This window comes from Equus przewalskii, chromosome 14 (genome assembly GCF_037783145.1).
Source record: "Equus przewalskii isolate Varuska chromosome 14, EquPr2, whole genome shotgun sequence".
In the NCBI taxonomy this organism is placed as follows: domain Eukaryota; kingdom Metazoa; phylum Chordata; class Mammalia; order Perissodactyla; family Equidae; genus Equus; species Equus przewalskii.
In genome coordinates, this window is record NC_091844.1 from 51,915,316 (window position 1) to 51,939,049 (window position 23,734).

The 23,734-nt window shown below is 46.3% G+C and overlaps 1 protein-coding gene and 1 long non-coding RNA gene across 2 annotated transcripts; both read left to right on the forward strand.

Annotated features, from left to right (window-relative positions):
• The first annotated feature begins 8,969 nt into the window (after positions 1 to 8,969).
• ATP6V1E2 (ATPase H+ transporting V1 subunit E2) lies at positions 8,970 to 15,287 on the forward strand. Its single transcript, XM_008541485.2, has 3 exons — positions 8,970 to 9,119; positions 10,596 to 10,778; positions 14,321 to 15,287. Exon 3 carries the CDS (start codon positions 14,424 to 14,426, stop codon positions 15,102 to 15,104), a length of 681 nt encoding a protein of 226 aa, XP_008539707.1. The 5' UTR covers positions 8,970 to 9,119; positions 10,596 to 10,778; positions 14,321 to 14,423; the 3' UTR covers positions 15,105 to 15,287.
• A 6,872-nt stretch (positions 15,288 to 22,159) lies between these two features.
• Positions 22,160 to 23,487, forward strand: LOC139075771 (uncharacterized). The gene is made up of 3 exons (XR_011526550.1): positions 22,160 to 22,223; positions 22,502 to 22,665; positions 23,264 to 23,487. It is a non-coding gene; the product is annotated as an uncharacterized lncRNA (long non-coding RNA).
• The last annotated feature ends 247 nt before the right edge of the window (positions 23,488 to 23,734 follow it).

Consider the following 23,734-nt stretch of genomic DNA (forward strand, 5'->3'; position numbering starts at 1 on the left):
CCCAAGAACAACCATCCAAGATAAAATTTGTAGAGAATATCTATTGGTTTGTCTAAGCAGAGCAGTACCATTTGCTTCTGCTAGATGTTCTTTCTAACTTAATCTCTGTGGTCATGTGGTTTAGATGGAAGCTGCCATCTTCTTACTCAGCCTGCCCCTGACTCCTGTTGATTAGCCCTGGGTGGGCATCTGATCCAAGATGGGACAGTCAGAGCCCTTCCTGAAAGCTTTGAATTTGGGGTTCAAAACAGGATTCTCCCCTCTTTTACTAACTGACCTGGAAGATGTGAGGCTGGAAGCTGTTGGCCATTCATGTTTCATGTTTCTGCCATTGATGAAATAGCCAATCCAAGAAAATGAAGCTAAAATGCAGAGTGAAGCAAAAATGGAGTGATAAACCCCCCAACCCACCTTCCCCCAAAAGGCAGAGATAACACAGGCTATTTGCGAGTTCTTGCTTGTCGCTAGCCCTGAGACCCTGTTGTGCTACTGTTTTTCAGTTGGTCACTTGTGTTAATAAGTCCCCCCTCCTTTTTGCATAGCGGGTTTTGGTTAGTTTTCTGTCACTGGTAACCAAAGGAATCCTAACTATTGCAGTATTCTCACTAAAGTTGAGATAGGTGATATGCAGAGAGATTAAGAAATTTGCCCTATTTTGGGCAGGTAAGTGGCAGAGCCAGGTCTCAGAATGATCTGTCTTCAAAGCTTACGGTATTTCCCGTGTTCCACATAGAGGAGGCACCAGAAGTTTTTCAGTAGGAAAGTGACAAGTTTGGGGCTGTCGTTTGAGATCACTCCGGGAGCAGTGCAGAAGATGGATTTGGAGGGGATGACAGTGAAGGCAGAGAGAGTGAAGAGGCAGGAGGTCATGAAGGTCTGAAGCAAGCGTGATGGTGAACACAAAGAGGAGGCTGGGTGTTAGGGATGTTTCGACGACAGACTCCACAGGACTTGGTCGCACAGCCTGGGGAAGATCTGCGGTGACCCTGAGGATTCTACGTTATGATTCACAGACCTTCTCCCTCTTTTTTCCCTCTTAATCTCTTCTATTTTTATCCTCCCTACTTTTTCTTTGGACTTCTTCCTCACTTTTTAAATCTTTCCCATCTCCTGTTGGTTCCTAACCATGCAACCAACTGTCTAAATCAAGCTGAGAGTAGAACTCCAGAAGGACAGTACGGTTCTAAAATCTATTTATTTTTATGTCATTTTGTTTGTGTCTTCCCACATCTACCCTAGAAATGTAGAAATGGATTCCAATAGATCACTTGTTGTCATGGCTAGGAGGCTTTGGGTTGCAAGTAATAGAAAAGTCAACCCGAACTGTCTTCAGCAGCAAAGGAAGTATATGGGCTTCTTTAATGGAAACATCCAGAAGTAGATCAAGCTTCAGGCATGGCTTGATCAAAACTCTGGCTGTATTTTTTCTGCACTTCTCTTGGTTTTTCTCTTCTCTCTGGGTCAACTTCTTACTTAGGTTGCCTTCTCTCCTGAAAGAAAATGGTTTTACCAGGTCTAGGCATCACCACCCATACACCACACTGCCCAAGAGGAGAGGGAGTTTCTCTTGACCCACTCATTGAACAAAAATCTTGGACTTCCTCTGATCAGATCAATTTTGTTTATCCCTGAACCAATCATGGTGGCCAGCAGAATGCCAAATGATTGTGGCCTTAGGCCTGGGCTATTCCCCGTCTCTGAAACCATCACTGTGACTAGGAGTTGGGACTATCCAGATTGGGCCAATCAGGGCACACTCCAAGACCAGAATTTTACTCCTACTCAGATTCTATGGTTCCTACACAGTGGCTGATAGGTCTCGGGGGAGTGTACGCTGGGGAGGCAACCAGCAATATCCATTACATTTAGGTTGTTGCTCACCAGTCAAAGTTCCTAGGCCGCCCCACTTCAGGAGAGAAGCAAATTTCAAGGGAAGAGGGAGGTGAGAAGGATCCAGGTCAAATCCATGATTTGTTCCAAGTTTCCGTCAGTTGGTTTGTCAATACATGAATCCACGCTCACTCTGAATCCCTAATTCCTGGCCTGTAGTAGGCACCCTTCTCCCCCACCTAACCACGTGCTTAGAATTACAGGTAAGGAGGTAAAATGGTTATCATCCTTTCACCTGGTCCGCCCTGCTCTTCTGTTTTGCTTCTTTCCTCCACACATGCAGGACCTTCAGACCACAGCCTCTTCACTCCCCAGAGCTCTCCTCCTTCCCAGACTCCACCTGGCCCACCCTCATAGCATCATGCCATATGCCATACTGATTCCTCTTTCCCTTCCCACCAGTGAAACCTTCCCTCTGCATCCTTTTCTCCTAAGGCTCCGATGTAATGTACATTGCACAATTTTTTTTGGCTAAGGTATTAACGGCTTAAAAACTGCAGCAATTTCTTAAAGGTCAATGATCCTTAATGATCAGAATGATAAATAAATCCAATAAGATTGATTCACTTGGTTTTCATTTCTGGTTATGGTTCTAGAATGCATCTAAATCCCTTTTTCCAGTTCATTACATTCCAGAAAGTCAGAAGTATGCCCGAGCCTTTGAGAATTTTGGCTCAAGCACCTTTAATAATGTTTTCCCATCTACATTTCTAACTGTTTTCAACTGCCACCTGAGGTCAGGAGATCAATCATCATACTGAAGGCATTGCCACCCATTGCTGAACTATAGAAAAAGACACTTCCTTAGAGGTTGCTGGTATGAAATACTCATGTGATCTGGGAGTGGCTCCCTCCCATAAGCTCTGAAGAAGGCTGGATCATAGATCCCTCTTCCAGAAATGAAATTAGTGATTTTACTCCGAGCTTCAGTACTAAGAGTGCCAGAAAACCATCCAAGATTCACTCATGGTTGTTCCTGCATAGTGGATGTTTTGGCCACTGAGCATCACAACCACGTTTTGAATTTGAGGAATCTTCCACTTTGTGAGTCTTGCTGGGAAGAAAAGGTCATCCCTTACAGAAGCTGAAAATTGCAGACTTAACATAATGGCAGGGAAGAGGGGAATGGAAAATAGAAAAAAGAACCAAATTAAACTTCTAGAGTTGAAGAATACGATGCCTGAAATGAGAAACTCCCTGGCTGGGCTTAACAGCAGATTGGACATTGTAGAAGAAAATGTCTGAGACATTGAAGATATAGCAACAAAAACTGCTCAAACTAAAGCACAGAGAGAAAAAGACTAATGAAATAACACAAAAGAAGAAACACAGTAAGTGTATCCTAAACTGTGCCTTCCTGAGACCCTCAGTTAAAGGTGGGAACTTTCAGCAGATGCCATAGGGCTAAACTTCACAAGCCCATTGCAATAATGTGGCCAAACAGATTGTAAAAATACTGAAATAATTTCATATTGGCTGGTAAATGCTCCCTGCCCTGAACCTCCCTGGGTGACCCCGTCATCCCAGGCCTTTCCTTGGCTCCATCTGACCTCCTATTCAAGATCTAAAGGGTTGATGCCTGGCAGAGCTAGGGGCCTTCAGGACCCTGTTCCAACTGAGGCAGGACTGCTCTGATTGGTTAGCCATTCATTATGCTGAGTGTCATCCCTGATTGGGGGTTGTGTTAGGATCTCGGGACCCTGCCTGCACCTTCAAGTCACCTCTCTGAGTAGAACAGATTCAACCAGAGGAGCCTTGGCAAATTCATTTAATAACTTACATTTTTAAAGTTTTTATTGAGCTCTGTGTTCCAGGAATGTAGGCAGGACAGGAGGAGGTGTCCCTCTGAGGCAGCACATTCCTCTCTCTTTCCACGGATAGAGGGTTGCAAATCCCTAAATTTGTGACAGCCTGTAGGGGAAATAATTTCCTCACCACTCATCCACTCATGCATAGGTCCAACAAATTATTATTATTAAGCAACTGCTTTGTACTGGACTCTGTGGGAAGTGTTAAGATGAGTGCACAGGGAGAGTCAGAAATAGTACTTTCCCCAATGAGGTCATCATGGAAGTCCCTAGCATGATGAGGGACAGAGTTGGATTGATACATTCTCTTCCTTGCAAACAGAACCTTCCCCGTGTCAGGGATTGAGCTATGTCTCTCAGCAGAAGTGAGGTCAGCCAGGACCTATCACAGTGAGAGTTAAGTCAATATTAAAGCAGCATTTGGCATCTGAATGCATCCCCTGAGCTGAGAACTGTGTGTTCCCGAGCAAGCAGAGCATCTGTGCTCTCTTGGGGCTGTCCCTGCCCACGGCTCACAGGCTGGAGGCTTGGCCGGCCAGCTCTTTCTGAAGAGCTTGTGTCCTGGGGCTCCTCACTGACCTCATACCCACCCTCAGTCCCGCTGGAGGCTTCCTGGGGTTCTGACCTCTATCCTGGGTCTGTCTCCACATGGGCAGCTCCAGAAGTGTGGTTCTAGGAAGGGCAGGATGAGAGGCAGTGTGTTTTGTGCACGACAACGTCTGACATTCACCTAGCACTTTACAAAGCTTGTTCACTCTTTGGCTTTCAAAGCTCCACTGAGAGGGCTGCGGAACTCCTCATTAACATCCCTGTTTTACAGATGAGGCTTTGTGTCTTTATCCTGATGGAATTCAGGCAGATTTTGAGCCTTATGCAGATTGCCCAGCCTGTGATTGACATCAGGACTGAAACCTGAACCTCTGATGCCAAGTGCAACGCTTTTCTCAGCACACCAAGCTGCTGCCCAAGGAGACATCCGAGGCCAAGAGAGAGACTTCCTATTTCAGGGACAGCCTGGTTCCTACCCTCAGGGGCCCCCTGGCATGAAGGGGGAAAAGTGAGTCCTGCCTCGGCGGAATACTTACCTTCCCATGACATCCCGTTACAACCCAGCACATGGGGCACAGTCAATGAATATTAGCCATATAAACTGCTTATACATCATGTAGCCAGAATCTCAGACCACTCCCATCCACCCCCATCCCTACCTTAGAAGAGGTCTATTTTTCAGGTGAATACTTTGATAAGTGGATTGAGTGAGATCTTCCAAGGGTCTGCTTGAGTAACAATAGTTGTTTGCTTACTTGCTTTCTGAGGAAGGTGGATTCAGTTAATTTGCGGGCAGTGCTTCTCAGATGTTTCTCACCGCAAATCACAGTTACAAACACATTTTTCCTTGTGAATCAGAATGTATGCATATGTACGTACATACATGTTATATGTATTATACATATATATACATGTGTACATGTATATATAACAAAGAAGAGTTTGACAACACAATACTCAACCTTACTACCCGTAATGAACTCTGCATTTTCTATTCCATTTGGTTTCATGACTCACTCTTTGAAAAACCCCACTGTAGGATTCTGTTTGCTGGGTGGCTACCTGGCTTGCAGTTGGAGGTGAGTGCTCAGGACCACAGAGGGATAAAGAACACCTACAATTCAACAACAATAAAGAAGGAACAACCTGATTAAAACAGGAGCAAAGGACCTGAATAGGCATTTCTCTAAAGAAGATATGCAAATGGCCAATAGGCACATGAAAAAGATGCTTAACATCACTAATTGTAAGGGAAATGCAAATCAAAACCACAATGAGATCCCACTTCATGCCCATTAGGATGGCTATTATCAGAAAAACCCAGAAAATAACAAGAATTGATGATGATGTGGAGAAATTGGAGCTGTTGTACACTGCTAGTGAAATTGCAAAATGGTGTAGGCGCTGTGGAAAATGGTATGGCAGTTCCTCAAAAATTTATTGCCATATGATCTAGCAATTCCACTTCTAGGTATACACCCACAAGAAATGAAAGCAGGTACTCCAACAGATATTTGTACCCCTGCTTTCATAGCAGCATTATTTGCAATAGCCAAAGATGGAAACAACCCAAATGTCCATCAATAAATGAACAAAATATGATATATACATTCAACAAAATGTTATTCAGCCTTATAAAGGAAGGAAATTCTGACACATGCTACAACATGGATGAATCTTTTTTTTTTTTTTTGGTGCTTTTTCTCCCCAAATCCTCCCAGTACATAGTTGTATATTTTAGTTGTGGGTCCTTCTAGTTGTGGCATGTGGGATGCCGCCTCAGTGTGGCCTGATGAGTGGTGCCATGTCCGCGCCCAGGATCCAAACTAGCGAAACCCTGGGCCGCCAAAGCTGAGTGAACTTAACCACTTGGCCACGGGGCTGGCCCCTGGATGAATCTTGAAGACATCATGCTAAGTGAAATCAGCCAGTCACAAAGGACAAATATTGAATGAGTCCACTTCTCTGAGATTCTTAGAATAGTCCAACTCATAGAGACACAAAGTAGAACAGTGGTTGCCAGGGGCTGGGGGGAGGGGGAATGGGGAGTTAGTGTTTAATGGGTACAGATTTCAGTTGGGGAAGATGAAAAAGTTCTAGAGATGGATGTTGGTGATGGTTGCACAACAGTGTAAATGTACTTAATGCCACTGAACATTACTTAGTGGTTAAAATTTATGTTATGTATATTTTACCACAATAAAACTAGCAAAGAAAAATAATAGATGGATTTTACTTTTAAAATGGGTTTTCCAGCTTCTCTAAAATATGGAATTTTATGACCCCAAGTCCACATTTCCTATGGCGGCAGAGGCCTGGGCCTTGGACAAGGACAGAGCCAAAGGGCTTTTCTTTTTGGGGAAACCACCACTGAAAATCTTTTAGCATGCAACTTTGAAGGAAATTGCTCTTGAGAAGAACCTGATCGCTTTCAAGTGACTTTCCTGCAGATGTTTGAGAAGAATTTAAGATGTGAATTCTTAATGTAAATTATTTGGGGAGAAACGTTTCTTACTCTGCCTGGTTCTCTCTTTTACATGACCTGCCTGGCCCCTGTAGCATTCACTTTCTCCTGCTCTGTCCCAAGCCTGCTTTGCCACTCGGGGTGGAGTTCTTGGAATAAAACTGTATGTGGCCCCTTACTCATCAGCACTGAAACAGAGAGAAAGCTTTATGAGCACTTCTGATTTTCTCTTTGGGTGTCTCCTTTCACTTCCAGACCAAATGAACCCTCTGGCTCTTGCTTCTCTCTCACTAGCTTGCTCTGCAGGGAGCAGGGTGCGTAGTGTGCCTGCTTTGCCACATCCTCTCCGTGGGCTGAGCTGCTGGGCCTTGTGATCGGAGCTGCAGCAGGTGCTGCCAGGGTCAGACCCTGAGTCATCAAACCTGCTGCCTCTTGTGCCACATCTCCTTCCATCCCAAAGCCTCCGTTCTTCTGTTCTTGTCCAGGCCCTCAGCCATGCACAGTCTCGACCTGGCATTTGGCTTATAGCCAGACTCTCTTGCCTCTGCCATCACCAGGGTAATCTTCCTAATCCCAGGTTTGGCCAAGTTACAACCCTGCTCAGACGCCTTTGATGGGTGTCCTTTGCCTGTTGCCCCAATCTCAGTCTGACATTTTCAACCTTCCCCAGTTCAACTCCAACCATCTTTCTAGACAGTGCTCATGCCCACTGCCACTGCAGGCCTGTCTGCTGCTGCCAGCCCAGTCACCTCCCTGCACCCAGACCTCCTGCACATGCCCACCACTATGCCTTGCCCACAGCATTCCCCCATCTGGACTGTTTCACTTCCTGTCTGCTTATCGAAATGGTCCACCCTTCAGTGCCCATCTTTCCTCCTCCCTCCCAGAGTGACCCCTTGCCCACAGGACACTTCTCCAGTGAAGCCTGCAGCCGCTCAGCTGGTGGCCTTTCCTGGTTCTTACCCCATCCCATTTGGGGTTCCAGGTACCTTTCCACATTTCTGAACCAAGGTCCTCTCTGGAAACACTAAGGCGTTGCTTAGCGAGTCTGGTGTCCATAAAGACGTGATCGATTCTTGTCTGTTTGGATAAATTCTCCTTAATGAATACTACCAACTTGCTACCTTTTCCAAGTGACCTGTCTCCAAGTGAAGACAGCTGTTGTCACTGATGGTATGTCTCAAACGCCCCACTACACGGTTTACCTGTCTGCAGGACAATACATTATAAGAGTTCACGACAAGTCTGGAAGGGGCTGAGGGATTGGATCCCTTCATTTACGTAGCTTCCTTGAAACTGCTGCTTCCTAACACACCACACTCGAGTGTGATTACCTGCTCACCGGTTCCTCTCCCCCATTGCATCGCGGGTTTGGGCGGCGGGGCTGGTGTCTGCCTCATTCCTGCTCTATCTCCAGTGCATATACAGTGCCTGGCACATGGTAGGTGTTCAACAAATACTTGTTGAAAGATGAAAAAGGGGATGCCCCCTTCCCGCATTTCAGTATTTGAAATCCCCCAAAGGAGTCATTATTATTCTAAATTTCCTCACCCACTTCCTGGGCCCTGCCAGTTCCCCCATGCTCCAAGCTCTGGAAAACCCCTTCCCTTCCTCGTTCTGCAATCTGTAAGAGTCTGGAGGCCCAGGTTTGGGGTTGCTTCTCTTTTAGCTACCAGTAGGGAGCCCACACCCAGACACGTCTGCCCTCAGACTTGCTCACAAATCCTAGCTGGAGTGAAAAACAGTTGCTTCAGGGTCTGGTCCAGGCTCCAGTCTGACAGACACATTTTGCCCATCAAGCACTCCTGCACCACCCCACGCCCCTTGCCCCCACCGTGGCACTGTGGATCCTGCACTTCCCTGGGGTTCACACAGGCTCACAGAGGCGAGGGCCCCAGAAGAGAGATGTTGAAGCTCACACTTCGTCTAAGGACCCTCCCATGCCGACAAATACAAAGTCATCAGTGTTGAAACATCTGTGTCCCCAAGGTCATCAGGAGGGGCTTCTGGGGTGCTGGTAATGTTCTCTGCTTGACTTGGGTGGTGGTTACACGTTATTTGCCTCATAATAATTCATTAAGCCACACATTTCCATTCTATACACTTTTCTGAGTTGTATTTCACAATAAAAAAGACAAGAAAAGAGAGCCCTCTCCCCCTCCCCCAAGCCCTTAATCCAGTCAGTCCGTGTTTAACCAATGTCTGTCTGCGTCCAGCCTCTGCTAGAGAGGGAGATTCTTGTCCTCAAGGAATTTCCTGGAGAAAGCAAAGTAACTGGAGCAACAAAAGACACCGACTCCAGCTCTAAATTATATCTGGAAAATAGGCCACGCTGTCATGATTTTGAAGAGGAGTCCAGAGGTCAAGGAGGTGGTAGGACTCAAACGGAGCCTGAAAATATGGGCAGGGTAAGTGCGGAGAAGCAGAGGAGGGCATTTTAGCCGAGAGAACAGTATGAGCAGAAACTGTTAGGTGGGCTGAGCCTGATGTGTTTTGGGGGCAATGAAGAGACCCTGGCACTGCATAGTTTATGGCAGTAAGACTGGCTTGGAAAACCCCAGATGCTGCCCCCAGCCCCAAACGTGGGCAAGGTGGACGCCACTTATAGCACAAGCCTGCCTCATCGGAATGGAGGGGTCTGCACCCTTGTGCAAGAGCAGATGTGTGCGTTTCACATTTCTAGGTTGATTTTGTTGTTTTGCTCAAGCCACAGGCCCATGTGGGCTCATAATCCCCATTCCAGACAGACTGGAAGTTACATCTGCGAGACACATTACACAGGCACCCGCATTCCTGCAGAGACACTTGCTCAATCCCTGACTTCTAACCCTGCCCCGCCCTGCAGCTGCCTTCCAGTCCCTGCACCGAGAAGCTGTTTAGGCGTGGGTGCGCATGGAGGGGGCACGAGAACCCAGGACTGGAGATTCAGGGACAGTGAAGTGTGACCGGCTGTGAGATGACTCCACCCCTCTTCCTCAAGGGCCTTAGAATTTGAGGATGTCACCCACGGTCACAAAGGATGTGGCTGGCCATCCGAGACTGTGTAAAGGTGCCCTGAAGGGCCAGGAGGTGCCGCAATTCCAGGCAGGTCACTAAGTTTAACACAAGGAGGCAAGATTGGGATGCATTTCCACTTACTTTAGGGAGCGGAAATCAAATCAGTTCTAAATACTCTGTACACACAGAGAGTGACTATGATGAGGAATGAGGCCTATAGCAGGAGAGAGCTGCTAATAATCATAACAGTAGTAGTAATGATGATAGTGATAAGTACGAAGCATGAAGATGAGCTGTGTGCCTAGCTTATGCTAAACATTTACTACTTTCACTTAATCCTCACAATAATCCTATAACGTGGATGCTATTATTATTTCCATTATACAGTGAAGAAACTGAGGCCTCGAGGGGCGAGCTGCTTTCCCAAAGTCATACAAATGATAAAAGCAGAAGTAGGATCTGAATTCCAGCAGTCTGCCTCCAGAGCCCATAGCCCTGTCTGGGCCTGGAGAGGATGTCCTCCCTCACCGACCAGAGCACACCAGCCCCTGTGGTCATTGTGACCCTTTTCTTAAAGACCATCTGGCAAATTTTGCTTGCTCTGGTTTCTCATTAAACAATATTTGGGCTTGGCTTCTCATACGACTCACATACAGGGAAAGAAGGCCATGATCTGCCAAGCTGACAGCTGTATTTTTCATTCGTAAATTAATAAACTGGCTGCCTGGGTTCACACATGTATCCACTTCTGATGACTTGGTTAAGGTGCGCCCACCCTGGAGCTAAAGCCCACCATGTGCCAACTTAATTGAGATTCCGAGCATGCAAGGGTAGCCCCCGGCCACGGCCTGTGTGCCAAGGAAATCCCTCTTGGCCTCCTCCCACAGACTTGGCCAGCCTTCCCCAGTGACAGCCTGGCTCTTTGGATTCAAGCTGCCTGGTCAGACTGCAAGGGTCGTCTGCGGAGAGAAGGAAGCAGCAGTGCCAGGTTCCAGCGTGCGTTCCAAGTTCCACATTCCGTGTGCAGACACCCGGCGCCAGAGCAAAGGCCAGCCCTTGGCAGGGGACTGGTAAGAGTTCATCTGGTACATTTTTCCCTCTACACACAGAACCTGGGGCTTCCTGGATTTCCCAGTCTCTCTGCTTTCATTCACAGTGGCTCCTGAAGCTGGCGACCAGCTGGGTTACCTAGGGAACATTTTTTCCTTAATCATTTAATTGACTCGTCTTATTTAGGAGCAGAGAATGTTTTGCTCTATATACAAAAGTGCAGTTTTAAAAACATTACATCCTAAAATAATGGGGAATAGGTGGGCTAAATAATTTTCTTTTTAATTTCCAATGACAGTTTGTAAGGTTGAAGCCAAAGACTTGGTCTTTGTCACAAACACGGGGCTGTTTTTCCACCAAGCCTGGTGAGCGGTACATCTTTCTAGACAGCATTCTATCTTTTTTTTTTTTAATTATGGTAAAAAAAAATATAACATGAAATCTACCCTCTTAACAAATTTTTTGATTGTACAGGACAGTATTGTTAACTATATGCACATTGTTCCACCGCCGATTTCTAGAACTTTTTCATCTTGCATGACAGAAACTCTAAACCCATTGTATAGCAACTCCCCATTTCCCCCTTTCCTTAGCCCCTGGCAGCCACCATTCTACTTTCTGCTGCAATGAATTTTAGACAGCTCATTTAAGTGTAATCACGCAGTATTTGTCCTGTGACTGATTTTTTTCATTTAGCATACTGTCCTCTAGGTTCATCCATGATGAAGCATGGGACGGGATTTCCTTGTCATATTTAAGGCAGAATAATATTCCCTTGTATGTATATACAAAATTTTCTTTATCCACTCAACAATCAATGGACACGGGTTGTTTTTGCCTCTTGGCTATAGTGAATAATGATGCAGTGAACATGGGAGAGAAAATATCTCTTTGAGATCCTTTTTTCAATTCTTTTAGATAAATACCCAGAGGTGGGATTGCTGGGTAATGTGGTAGTTCTAGTTTTGATTTTTTGAAGAATCTCCATACTGTTTTCCGTAGCTGCTACACCATTCTACAGTCTCACAGTGTACAAGGTTCCAAGTTCTCCACATCCTCACTGACATTTGTTATTTTTTGCTTCTTTTTTTCTTTTTTTGGATAATGGCCATCCCAACAGGTGTAAGGTGATATCTCATTATGATTTTGATTTGCAGTTCCCTGCGGCTTAGTGATGTTGAGCATTTTTTCATCTGTATGTCTTTTCATTTGTATGTCATTTTTTCATTTGTATGTCTTCTTTAGAGAAACGTCTATTTAAATCCTTTGTTCATTTTTAATTGTTTTTTCTTTTTCTTTTCTTTTTCTTTTTTTTTACTGTTGAGTTGTGGGAGTTCCTTACGTATTTTGGATATTAACCCCTTATCAGGTATATGATTTGCAAATATTCTCTCCCATTCCGTAGGCTGTCTTATCACTGTACTGATTGTTTCCTTTGCTGTGCAGATTTTGAGTTTGATATAGTCCCATTTGTCTATTTCGCTTGTGTTGCTTGTGCTTTTTCCTGCCGAGAAATCATTGCCAAGACCAATACCATGAAGCCTTTCTCCTACATGTTTTTCTAGGAGTTTTATAGTTTTAGGTCTTAAGTTTAAGTCTAATCCATTTTGAGTTGATTTCTGTGTATGGTCTAAGATAAGGGTCCAATTTCATCCTTTTGCATGTGGATATTCAGTTTTCCCAACACCATTTGTTGAAGAGACTATCTTTTCCCCATTGTGTAGTGTTGGCACCCTTGTTGAAGATCATGTTATTGTGTATGTGTGGATTTATTTCTAGGCTCTCTATTCTGTTCCATTAGTCTATATGCCTCTCCTTATGCCAGTACCATACTGTTTTGATTACTGTAGCTTTGTAATATGTTTTGAAGCCAGGAGTATGAGGCCTCTAGCTTTCTTCTCTTTCAAGATTGTTTTGGCTATTCCAGCCCTTTTGTGGTTCCCTATGAATTTTTGCATTTTTTTTTCTATTTCTTAAAAAAATACCTTTGGGACTTTTATAGGGAGAGCGTTGAATTTTAGATCTTTAGGATCTTTGTCTTCCAATTCATGATCATGGGATATTTTCCCATTTATTTGTGTCTTTAATTTCTTTCAGCAGTGCTTTATAGTTTTTAATATACAAGTATTTAGCTTCCTTGGTCAAGTTTATTCCTAGTATTTTGTTCTTTCTGATGATATTGTAAATGGGATTGTTTTCTTAATTTGCTTTTCCTATTGTTCATTGTTAGTGTATAGAAGAGCAACTGATTTTTAGATACTTGATTTTGTATCCTGCAACTTTGCTGAATTCGTTTATCTAAGTTTTTTGTGGAATTGTTAGGGTTTTCTAGATATAAAATTATGTCATCTTGGAATAAAGATAATTTTACTTCTTTCTTTCCAATTTGATTGCCTTTTCTTTCTTCCTTTTTTTTTTTACTAATTGCCATAGCTAGGACTTCCAATATTATGTTGACTAAAAGTGGCAGGAGTGGGCGTCCTTGCCTTGTTCCTGATCTTAGAGGAAAAGCTTTCAGTTTTTCACTGCTGAGTATGATGTCAGCTGTGGGCTTTTCATATATGGCCTCTCTCTTCACCTTTTGGGACTCCCATAATGCAGATGTTGATCCACTTGATGGTATCCCATATGTCCCTTAGGTTTTCTTCACTCTTTTTCTTATTTGCTTTTCTGACTGGATAATTTCAAATGACCTGTCACTGAGTTTGCTGATTCTTTTTTCTCCATAATCACATCTGCTTTGGAACCCCCTCTAGAGAATTTTTCATTTCAGTGATTATATTCTTTAGCTCCAAAATTTCTGTTTGCTTCTTTTTAATATTTCATATCTCTTTGTTGCTAGTCTTATTTTGTTCATGTATTATTTTCTTGAGCTTGTGAGGCATTGCAGGGAGCCCTTTTAAGATATGGATTCCAAGACCATACTGGCAGAGATTCTAACTCAATAGTCTGGAGTGGGGCCTGGGAAGTTATATTTCTGAAAGTTTCCCCAGATGGTTCAGATATGCATCTAGGTTTGGAAACCACTTCCAGTGAAGAGACTACCTTCAACCCCTCCTACCTCCCAGTTCTTTCCAAGATGCCACTATCTGCCTACCAGTATTCTGCCTGTTTGTATCACCTGAGGTCTCTTGAAATCTCTCTGCCTCCAGGTAGTCTTCCTGGATTGAATCCTGTCTGATCACGAGTTTCTTATGACTCTCCCCAGCCCTCTTCAACCCAAAATGTGCCTCCGTTTTTCATTTCTTTGTTAATTTGGCATTTCCATTTCATCAGCTTGCTATCTGAGTATTAAGCCATCACCAACTAGAAAACTTCTTGACTAGGTCTGTCCTAATTGTCTCAATATTATTTGGTGACAAAAAGGTGATGAGTGTAGTAGAGGTGGAACTCCAGGAACCTGGGCTCAAGTCTCTGTTCTTCCAGGGTATGACCTTGGACAGGTTGCTTTCCCGCTCTGGGCCTCCGTTTCTTCATCTGTGAAATGAACAGTGGATAGATGGTCTCCATGAGCCTTCCCTTTGGCTCTGACTCTCTCTTTCCTCCCCTTATCACTCCACAGCTAAGGAAGTGGAGCTCTGGAGACACTCCTGAAACTCTGCCCTAAATCAAGGGAACCAGAGGGTCCACCAGTTCTCGCTCCAACTCCCTTTCCAGAAGCAGCCATGGCCCTGAGTGATGTCGATGTGCAGAAGCAGATTAAGCACATGATGGCTTTCATTGAGCAGGAAGCCAATGAGAAGGCAGAAGAAATAGATGCCAAGGCAGAGGAAGAGTTCAACATTGAGAAAGGACGCCTCGTGCAAACCCAACGACTGAAGATTATGGAGTATTATGAGAAGAAGGAGAAGCAGATAGAGCAGCAGAAGAAAATCCAGATGTCTACCATAAAGAATCAGGCAAGGCTGAAAGTCCTGAGGGCTCGAGATGACCTCATCTCAGAGTTGCTGAATGAGGCGAAGCTGAGACTCAGCAGGGTTGTAGCAGACCCAGAAATCTATCAGGGGCTGCTCGATCAGCTAGTGCTCCAGGGACTGCTCCGGCTGCTGGAGCCCGTGGTGATTGTACGCTGCAGGCCACAGGACCTCCTCCTGGTGGAGGCTGCGGTGCAAAAAGCCATCCCTGATTACATATCAGTCTCCCAAAAACGTGTGGAAGTCCGAGTTGATCAAGAGGTGCACCTGGCCATGATGGCAGCTGGAGGTGTGGAGGTCTACAGTGGCAATCAGAGAATAAAGGTTTCCAATACCCTGGAAAGTCGGCTGGACCTCTTAGCCCAGCAAAAGATGCCGGAAATACGAAAGGCCTTGTTTGGAGCCAACGCCAACAGGAAGTTTTTTATCTAACCCTCTGGGAAGTGCAGCTCTTGTTGAACTGCTTAAGCCATAAAAGCATAAGTTATTAGGGCAAAGGAAACTAGTAATGTTTCCTCCTCTTTGTTGCTCTGATATTAGTCTATCTACTTTCATTAAATACCCTTTGAACAGCTAAAGTCACTTTGGAATAAAGCCTAACTTAATGCTCAGAAATCCAATTCCAGTTCATCCATATATACCCCAGCTTCTGGTCAGCTTTGCAGCCTGGGAGGAAAGATGTCTGCTCTTTAACTCGTCCTCCGGGTGAGATGTGAATGGTATCCTTGGCCTCTGGGTCTGAGTGCTCAAATTTCTTTAATATGTATGTGAAGTATGTTTTCCTTCTTTTGTTTCAGCTTCCTGTTACTTATGTCATTTAATGAGGTTTAGAGATCTTCCTCATGTGTATAGGGCCAACTTCATGGGCATATGACTGGAGCAGTCACACAGGGCTTCACCTTCAGAGGAACCCAGTGCTTAGGATCTAATGCTCTGTAGCCACGGCCCCATAATTCTTAATTTCGTCTTTGGATGTATTTCGTAAGTGAAGCCCAATAGGACTTTGGAGCGTGCACCAGGAGCTTGAGCCTTGGCTCATGCATGGTACCAACTCCCAAAGCCTACCCACCTCCTTGCAGTGGGTTCCTGGTCACCCACTTCCCAGCTCCCTGGTGCCCAAAGACTCAGCCTTCCCCTCCCTCACCCTGTGAACATTGCTGCCCTCTGGCCCTGGGAAAGCCTGGTGTGCATGCAGGGAGAGGCAGGGTCGGGTGTGCCTGCTCTGCACTCTCAGGGCTGGGCATAATGGTGACCATCTCTGCCCCAGGCTGGCAGCTTCATGGCATATTCAGCAGATGACTCTCTCACCCACCAGGTATTGAGCACATCCCAGTGTGGAGGTTTAAAGACCCTGGGGATCACCTGTCTGCTGTGAGTTGGATCGTGCAGGCTACTAAAATGGGAGAGGCCTGGCTTGACTTCCTTGACCCCAGCCAGGGCTTAACACATTGATCTGGGGGCTGGTGGGAAGGAGGACCCAGCAGTTATCATGCTTGCTGGGACTGAGTCTCAGGGCGAGAACTTCAGGAACTCATGAGGGTCTGCACTTGTTCTGTAAAGTGTCCCGGTCCCTGACAGAGTTGTCCATCTGACAGCTCAGTGCCTGGGCGGACTTGGGTTCCTCACTTCCGGCCAGCTTGATACATTTTTCTAGGAAAAGCAAGAAATACAGATTGTGTAATTTCAGTGATTCTCCATATGGGCATTACACAATATAAAGATAAGTGATAAAATTCATGCTAATGACTTAAATTTTACTTAGACATTAAATAGGAAATAAACACCGTGACAAGTAAAAAGAGAGACTGTAGAAGAAAGGAAAAACCTTTATAGTTTAGTACCTTTAATTGTACTTTTTGAACAAAAGATGCCACATTTTCATTTTTCATTGGGCCCTGTAAATTACGTAGCCGGTTCTGCATATGTATGGTGATTTAAGGTCTAATCTATGCCTGAATGTCATTTATGTATTAAAATAAAAGGTTTTTGAAGAAAAGAAACCACAAGCAACTCTGCCAAAAGCAAAGGCCTGACCTGCGTGGTCCAGACTGTGTAAGGAACAGAAATCCTGTGAAGCTCAGCTACAAAGTAGAGGATAGGTTATTAGTAAACAGAGATGTCTCCCAGAAGCAGGGACAGGAATCTTTCATGCTCCCAGGAGAGGGCTGGACTTGGGGATCAGAAAGCCATCTGAAATCCTCTACCTGGCCACCTTATTTTCTTTCTTTAAGGAGTGACTTTCTCTACTGTCCAGTTTGAATGGTGGCATATGCATGCCCCACAAAGTTTACACTCCAAAGTTTACGTGTTGCAGTTCCAGAAACAAACTTGCTTCTCTTCGAACCAATTCCACTTTCCTGAGAGGGAATCTATTTGGCCCAGCTCAGCTCAGATGTCCACCTATGGTCCAGTTGGCATCTGGGGCAGTTCTCAGAGAAACGAGGTTCTTTGTCAGCTAGACAGACTCCCCAACAGGGCGTCTTTTATGTGGGCCCTTTTGAGTTGCAAATTCAGTCATTCAGTGAACATTTTCTGAATGCCAGCAATGAGCTAGGCCCTGTGCTAGGTGCTGGGCTGCAAAGAATACAGCCGGGTCCTGTCCTTTCACTAGGCATAGACACATATGCAGATGACGATCATGGTAATGACACAACGTGGGTGTACAGCCTAGTGTTGTACACAGGGTACTGTGGAAATACAGTAACAGGAAGAGAAGGTCACAGTGGGCTTCTGGAATGTTGGAAGTTGAGCTGGGGAAAGCACTCCAGGCAAAGTGGAGGATGTATATGCAAAGGCCCTGAGGTGTGAAAAGCAAGTTGTGTTAGACTATGTGTAGTTCAGTGTGACAGAGTGTGAGGGTCGAGGGGGAAGTGACTACGGATCATGCTGGAAAGATGTACAGGGCCTGATTACGTGCTGTGTGCCCTGCTTAGGAGTTAGACTAGTTCTGGTGGGTGGGTGATGAGGAGTCATTGAAGGACTTTAAATAAAAATGAAACTATGAGAGCGGGGCTTTTATAGGATTATTCTAGTGTCAGTGTATGTGGAAGACACATTGAAGGGAGGGAGGGACTGGAGGCAGGAGCCCTGTCAAGGTTAGGGGTGGGGTGCTATTTATCAGCCTAAGTGAGACATGATAAATAATCTACCCTGCTCTTTTGTGAGGTAGGTCAAATTCACTGATACAGGGGCTGGAAGACATTAGAATCAGGGACCCATGTCCTAGCCACTCTCGCCTCCCCCCACCCCCAATAAATCCTTTCACTTGACCAGGGTTTGAGGCTTTCCGTAAGTTTCACATCATCTTACACTTTTTCTTGGGGTCTCCCTACCCTCAGAGCCTTCCCCTTCTCTCCAAGCCATGATTCCAGGCCCAGCAAAGCACCCCCTTCCCAGCTGACAGAGCCGCCAGCCACAGCCCCATCTGGGAACTTGGGCACCACTTCCTGCTGTAACCTGGGAGTGTATGAACCCCTTCGGCCACCCCAGCCCTGCCAGCTGAGCCAGCCTCAATCCATTACTGGGGCCCCGACATTAATTCATCTCCAAAAAAATGGACAGACATGTGGGTGTTAGGAAAGGTTTTATGGGAAGTTGAGGACAGCTTGACATAGTGCCTGTGGGACAAAATTTCCCCTAAGTCCCATTTCAACATCTCTCTGTTTTCCCAGACTTTTCCTTCTTCCCAATCTTTTCCTCCTCGGCCTCTCAACCGGTGAGTTCCAGTCTCCTCCCTTATCATGTCCCCTCAGCAAAACAAAAACCGGTGGCTAACCAAGCCCTCCCTCCCACCGTCCCTGGCTGCAAGGACCACCGCTGCCAGTGAGGACTTCTCAGGCATTGCCTTTATTACTCTCAGCTGCTTTTTCTACTTGGCTCACACAGCTCCTTATGGGCAGGGCCTATGACTTTATTCTTCTCTGCATTCTCTGCTGCCTTGTTATTTTAGTGCTGACACTGGGTCTGCACGTAGTAGGTTCTGAACAAGCATTTATGGCTCTGCTTTCTGGAAGGGGGCCTCCAGGATCTCTCTCCTCTTCTGCCCACAGAATGTGCCATAGGAAAGGGCAGGTATGTGACACGGGAGTCAGGGGAAGGGTGCCTGCACCGGATTCCAGGGGTGGAGCTGGACAAGGAAATCCTTCTCTCTGCTCCTGGGGAAGGCTGTGGATGGCCGGAGCCTCTGCCTCTCTTCGGTCCAGGGCTTGGTCACCTCCTGAGCAAGCCAGGGGGTTTATTGCATCCCTTCCCACTTGGGGAAACAAGTGGGAGGCGCTTTGCTTTGGACCTGAATGCAAAGGCAGGGGCTGGCTCCTCCTTAGGGGTGAGGCAAACCTTAGCCCTCCAGTTTCTGTAGCACCAAGGCTAGCCTTGACCTGTGGGGCAGGGTGTTTGTCGCCATTCTGACAACTGCACTCCTGGAGGGGTCTTTGCTATAGAAATGCTTGCACTGGGCACTTTCTGTTAGTTGCCCGGTACAAACTTATATGCATTCTTTATTAGCGTTAACCGCCTTACCCTGGAGCAGGCGTGTTCCTCCATAAGCTCCTCAGTCCCCCGAGCCAAAAGGAGCAAACTGTTACAACCGCAGGCAGGCGCAACCCCTCCCCACCCCTCTCCTCATTAACACTTCCTCTCGAGGTGTGAGGGAAGCTGTTTGTGGCTGATGCAGACAGAGGCTGTGCTCAGGGCGAAGCTTCTGCAGTAGGCTCACTCCCTGCTGGGGGAGGGCTGGGGAATCTGAACACCCACACAGCCGCCTGCCCCTCACTGAGCTGCCGTCCCACGAATCCTATTGGCAGGGATAACTTGGTGGAGAGAGAATGTAGAGTTAGTTTTGATCCTGAACTGCCTGGAGAGCCAGAAATGGAGGGGATGATTTGAGCATGTGCTGGAAACTCATAGAAGGCAGGGAGAACAGAACAGCAGAAGAGAAAATGCTGCAGGGCTTCCTCTCTGGCCCTGGAGTCCCAGGACCCCCACAAGTGGGTCAGCAGATCTACTCTGGGTGAACCATAACCCCCCGCACCTCTGAGGAAGAAGAGCAGGCCCAGGGAAATTGCTCAAGTCTTCGCCCCTTCCTATGCTCTCCTCTGCATCCAACTCATTACCTCATCTCTGAAATCACGCTTATGACTGACAGTGCTGGGAAGGGATCCAGTCTCTCCTCCCACCCCCACCTTCCTAAACTTTGTTCTCAAGCATGATAAACCCTCACTCTCTCATAGTACCCCAAAGCTTTCTCGCACAATCTCACAGCTCACCCTGTGGTTTTTTCCTGCAAAACAGCACCCGTTTCACTAGGAGGCAGGCCACTCCACTTCTCTCTGCAGACTCAGCAAAAGGGATCCCTCGCTCGCAGAGACAGTCCTGGCAGACCCTGGCTCAGCTGGACCACACCCTCCCCCCTACCCTTGGAGTGACGGACTTGAGGACATTCTTTTGTCGCTGGGAGATGAGCCCCAAGGGGTGAGGTTTGATTCATTATGGCGGCTACCGAGCCTGGGTGGATTCATGTCCTGGAGGTTACAGAAAGTTTAGAACTGGAAGGGATCTTGAGGACCAAATGTTTATTTGAATCTGAAGCTCAGAGGAAGCGAGGAAGGAGTCCAGGGTCATAATCAGCTTATGAGACTCCTGTGACTACAAACAAAAAACCTGAAAAGACCAGGTTGTTGTCATTCATTTTATGAAAAACTTACTGTATAGAAGAACTCTAGAACTTTGGCTCCTAGCAGGACAAATGTGTTAGCCAATGTGTGACCTTGGCTGAATCCTTCATTTCTCTTTCCCAGGGCATTCTGGCCTCAGGGCTCAGTCACAACGAAGGCCCACAGAGAAGGGGTGCTGGTGGGTGACTGCAAGATCGATGTGACTTGAGGGCGACCAAGGAAAGACTGGGGCCCTGTGTGAGGTCAGGGCACTGGGGGTGCATTGGGGAGCAGAGTGGGTGGGAATGTGACCCATCATGCAGTACCCAGCCCAGAGCTGGCACAGAGCAGGTGCCAGTGAACCTCCCTGAAAACAGGACAAAAGGAGGAAGGATGGGAGGCAGAGAGGGAGGGACGAAGTGGAAGCAAGACGTGCTAGGGCTCAGTTGAAGGAAGTGGAACAATGGGGAGTGTTTGGAGTCTTGTGTTTCCTCACTTTGGAATTTGAGCCCTGGGTTTTCCCTCAGTTAAATCCCAGTCAGCAGACTTCTTATTCATTCATTTATCTCACAGATATTTATTGGATGGTTACCAAATGTCAGGCACTCTGCCAGGCACTGCATCCCCTGCAGTAAACAAGACAGTTCAGGCCCTGCTTTCACAAGGGGACATTCTAATGTGGATGGTGGGGCCACAAGTGGGAGGGATCAGGGCTTCGAGGGGACCACAAACAAGCAGACAACTGGTGACTTCGGGTTGACCTCAGCCCTATGGAGAAGTCAAGGTTTATGGGCAGCAGGGCTTCCTGTGACCCCTGCTCAAGTAGGCCAGTGCACCTGAAGGATGAGAAGGAGCCTGCCATCCCAACAGCAGAGGGGGAGGAGGGGCGTGGGCAGAAAGGAGGTGCCCGCTGAGCAGAGGTAACCACAGGTGTAAGGCACCAGGCAGAAACAGCTCTGCGGGTTTCGGAGCAGAGAGGAGGCCAATGGGCTTCACTAAGGAGCGAAGGGGAGGCAGAGGGGCAGGGCCAAGCCATACAGGGTCTTATGGTGGCGTTTAGGGAGTTTGGGTTTATTCTAAGTACAATGGGAAACTACTAAGGGCTTGCATGTGTGGAAGGGATGTGACCTCACTTCACTGTGTGCCATCTTCTCTGCTAGGTCCTTAATAAGGCACTTGCCCTCCCCCTTCTTTGCTGAAAGAAACCGCACTGACGCTACAGAAACAGGAAAACCAGGACCCAGTCATCAGCCAGCTCAGACCAATGGACAGGTCTCTTTATAGGCAACACTTTTTTTTTTTTCAGAAAAACCCCCTATAAATAGCATTCAGGGCCAATGACATCCTCTTTCCTTATCATTAACTTCACCTTTGTCTTCAGTAGCAGAAACAGCTAACATTCAGGAATTCCCTGGTTTCCACTCCAAAGTGGGAACAAACACTTAAATGCACCATTAAGAGAAATATCCTACCCAAGCAGTCCCACCTCCATTCTCCTTATTAGGGGCCCTCCCCATCCATTGGGATTGGTAAACTGAGGCTTAGCTCCCCCTCTTAACCTTTTGTGCCATTACCATACCTGTGGAATCTTTCGGCTCTCTGTTAACTCTTTATAGCATGCCCATCTTCCTGGACCACTTAAGCCCTGCCTCTTCCTGACTCCATCAGCTTCTGTAACCTTTCCCCACTGGGCTCTGGAATCCTTGGACTTGGACACACCCCTGGACCCTCAGCCCATTGGTTTGTTTCCCTGGAGAGGGAGCTGCCCCCTTGCCTGTGACATCACAGGTTTTTCCTACCTTGGGTCACGGAGGTCATTTGATTCCCAAGGTGAGTGAAATTGGGAATAGGGTACAAGTAAGCAGGGATGGCACTGGCCCCATAAGAACAGAAGGACCTGGTAAGCAAGGATGGCAGTGGTATATCTTGAATGCATCAAGGTAGCCTGGCTCTGTGGAATCATGGCCTGGCTTTTGACTCATTCTTTTGGGCTTCGAATTAGGTTAACCCCTATTCTCTCTGGCTGTTGTGTGACCCTGGCAAGTCACATCTCTGTCTGTTAAGTTAGGGACCAGGGCCTGATGACCAAATTCTCTGGGTTCCCCAGTCCCCCAGCTCCCCACTGCTGGCTTCACCCACTGTTGCTGACCCTTGACCTCTTCTGATCTCTCTTTCCAGGGCTTTTTCTCGGGTGCCTGCCTGGTTTGCAACCTGCCTTTGACACGTGTTGGCCTGCGGGGTCCCAGCCCCTCCTGTGAGGGGTGAGGGAAGGGTTGTACCCTAAGGATGTGGAGAAGGATAAGCTGCAAATCTACCGGCCTCTCTCTCTATCGAAGGGCAAGGCATGTTCCCAGGGATCCTGCTTCTGGTGACAATGGTGGCTGAGGGGAGGAAGGGGCTGTGGAGGGGCTGGAGGGTGGTGGGTCTTAGGTGTTTGCTCTTTGAAAACAAAGCATAACTAGGGCATGCCTCCTGCCTCTAGGCTTTTCCCATTGGAGAGAATCCCCACTTGGATCTCAGAGTTTGGGGTCTTAATAACAGTAGTTTGTATTCTCCAGGCAGCGCCATGCAGCCCTTCACATGAGTGAATCAGTGTGGTATATAGGCCTGAGCCCTGGGCTGGGAGATTGCAGGCCTGGGTTCTAGTCTCACGGTTGCTAGTTTACTCCAACTAACCACCTTCTCTATGCCCTAACTTTCCTATTGGTAAAATGGGAGAGAAACACTTTGGAGTGTTTGGGCAATGAAATGAGATAAAAGAGAAAGGCAGAAGAGATTCCCATGTGTTCCACGCTAATTTTGGTAACTGAACTTTAACTCAGTAAAAATATTTTTATTATTACGTAAGAAATGGAAAAACATTATAGAAGTTCAAAAAAGTTTTTTAAAATCACACATAATTTTACCATCCTGATGCAGTTATTTTCTCTTTCCTTTCAGATTTCACAGTGATATCCTCAAATAATTTTGCATAATATGAGTACTATTTTGTACTTTAATTTTTCACATAAATGTGTCGCTTGGTATCTGTAACCTTCATTTTCAATGCCTGCAAATTATGGGATCTAACATGTTTTTATGCTTTATTTAACTATTCAAACAGTACTTGACATTTGAGCTACTTTCAAGTTTTCATTATAATAAATAATGTTACAATTAGCAAATTTTTTTTAGTGGAATCAATCTGTGTATAACGTTTTGTCCACTTGTTAAATGAATACACACATTGTAGAAAAATTTAAAGATCCAGAATAGTAAGTAGAATACAGAAAATTTAAATCACTAGTAATTGTACCACTGAGAGATACCATAGTGACAATGTGGGATCTGTCCTTCCATTCTTTTCCTATGCATATATGTAGGGGCACACGTGTGCATACACCTTACTGTCTGATGGGGCAGTGTTGCATC

Bases quoted from the DNA above. Each gene is read 5' to 3' on its own strand.
- ATP6V1E2 (XM_008541485.2), top strand. From the start codon at position 14,424: ATGGCCCTGAGTGATGTCGATGTGCAGAAGCAGATTAAGCACATGATG.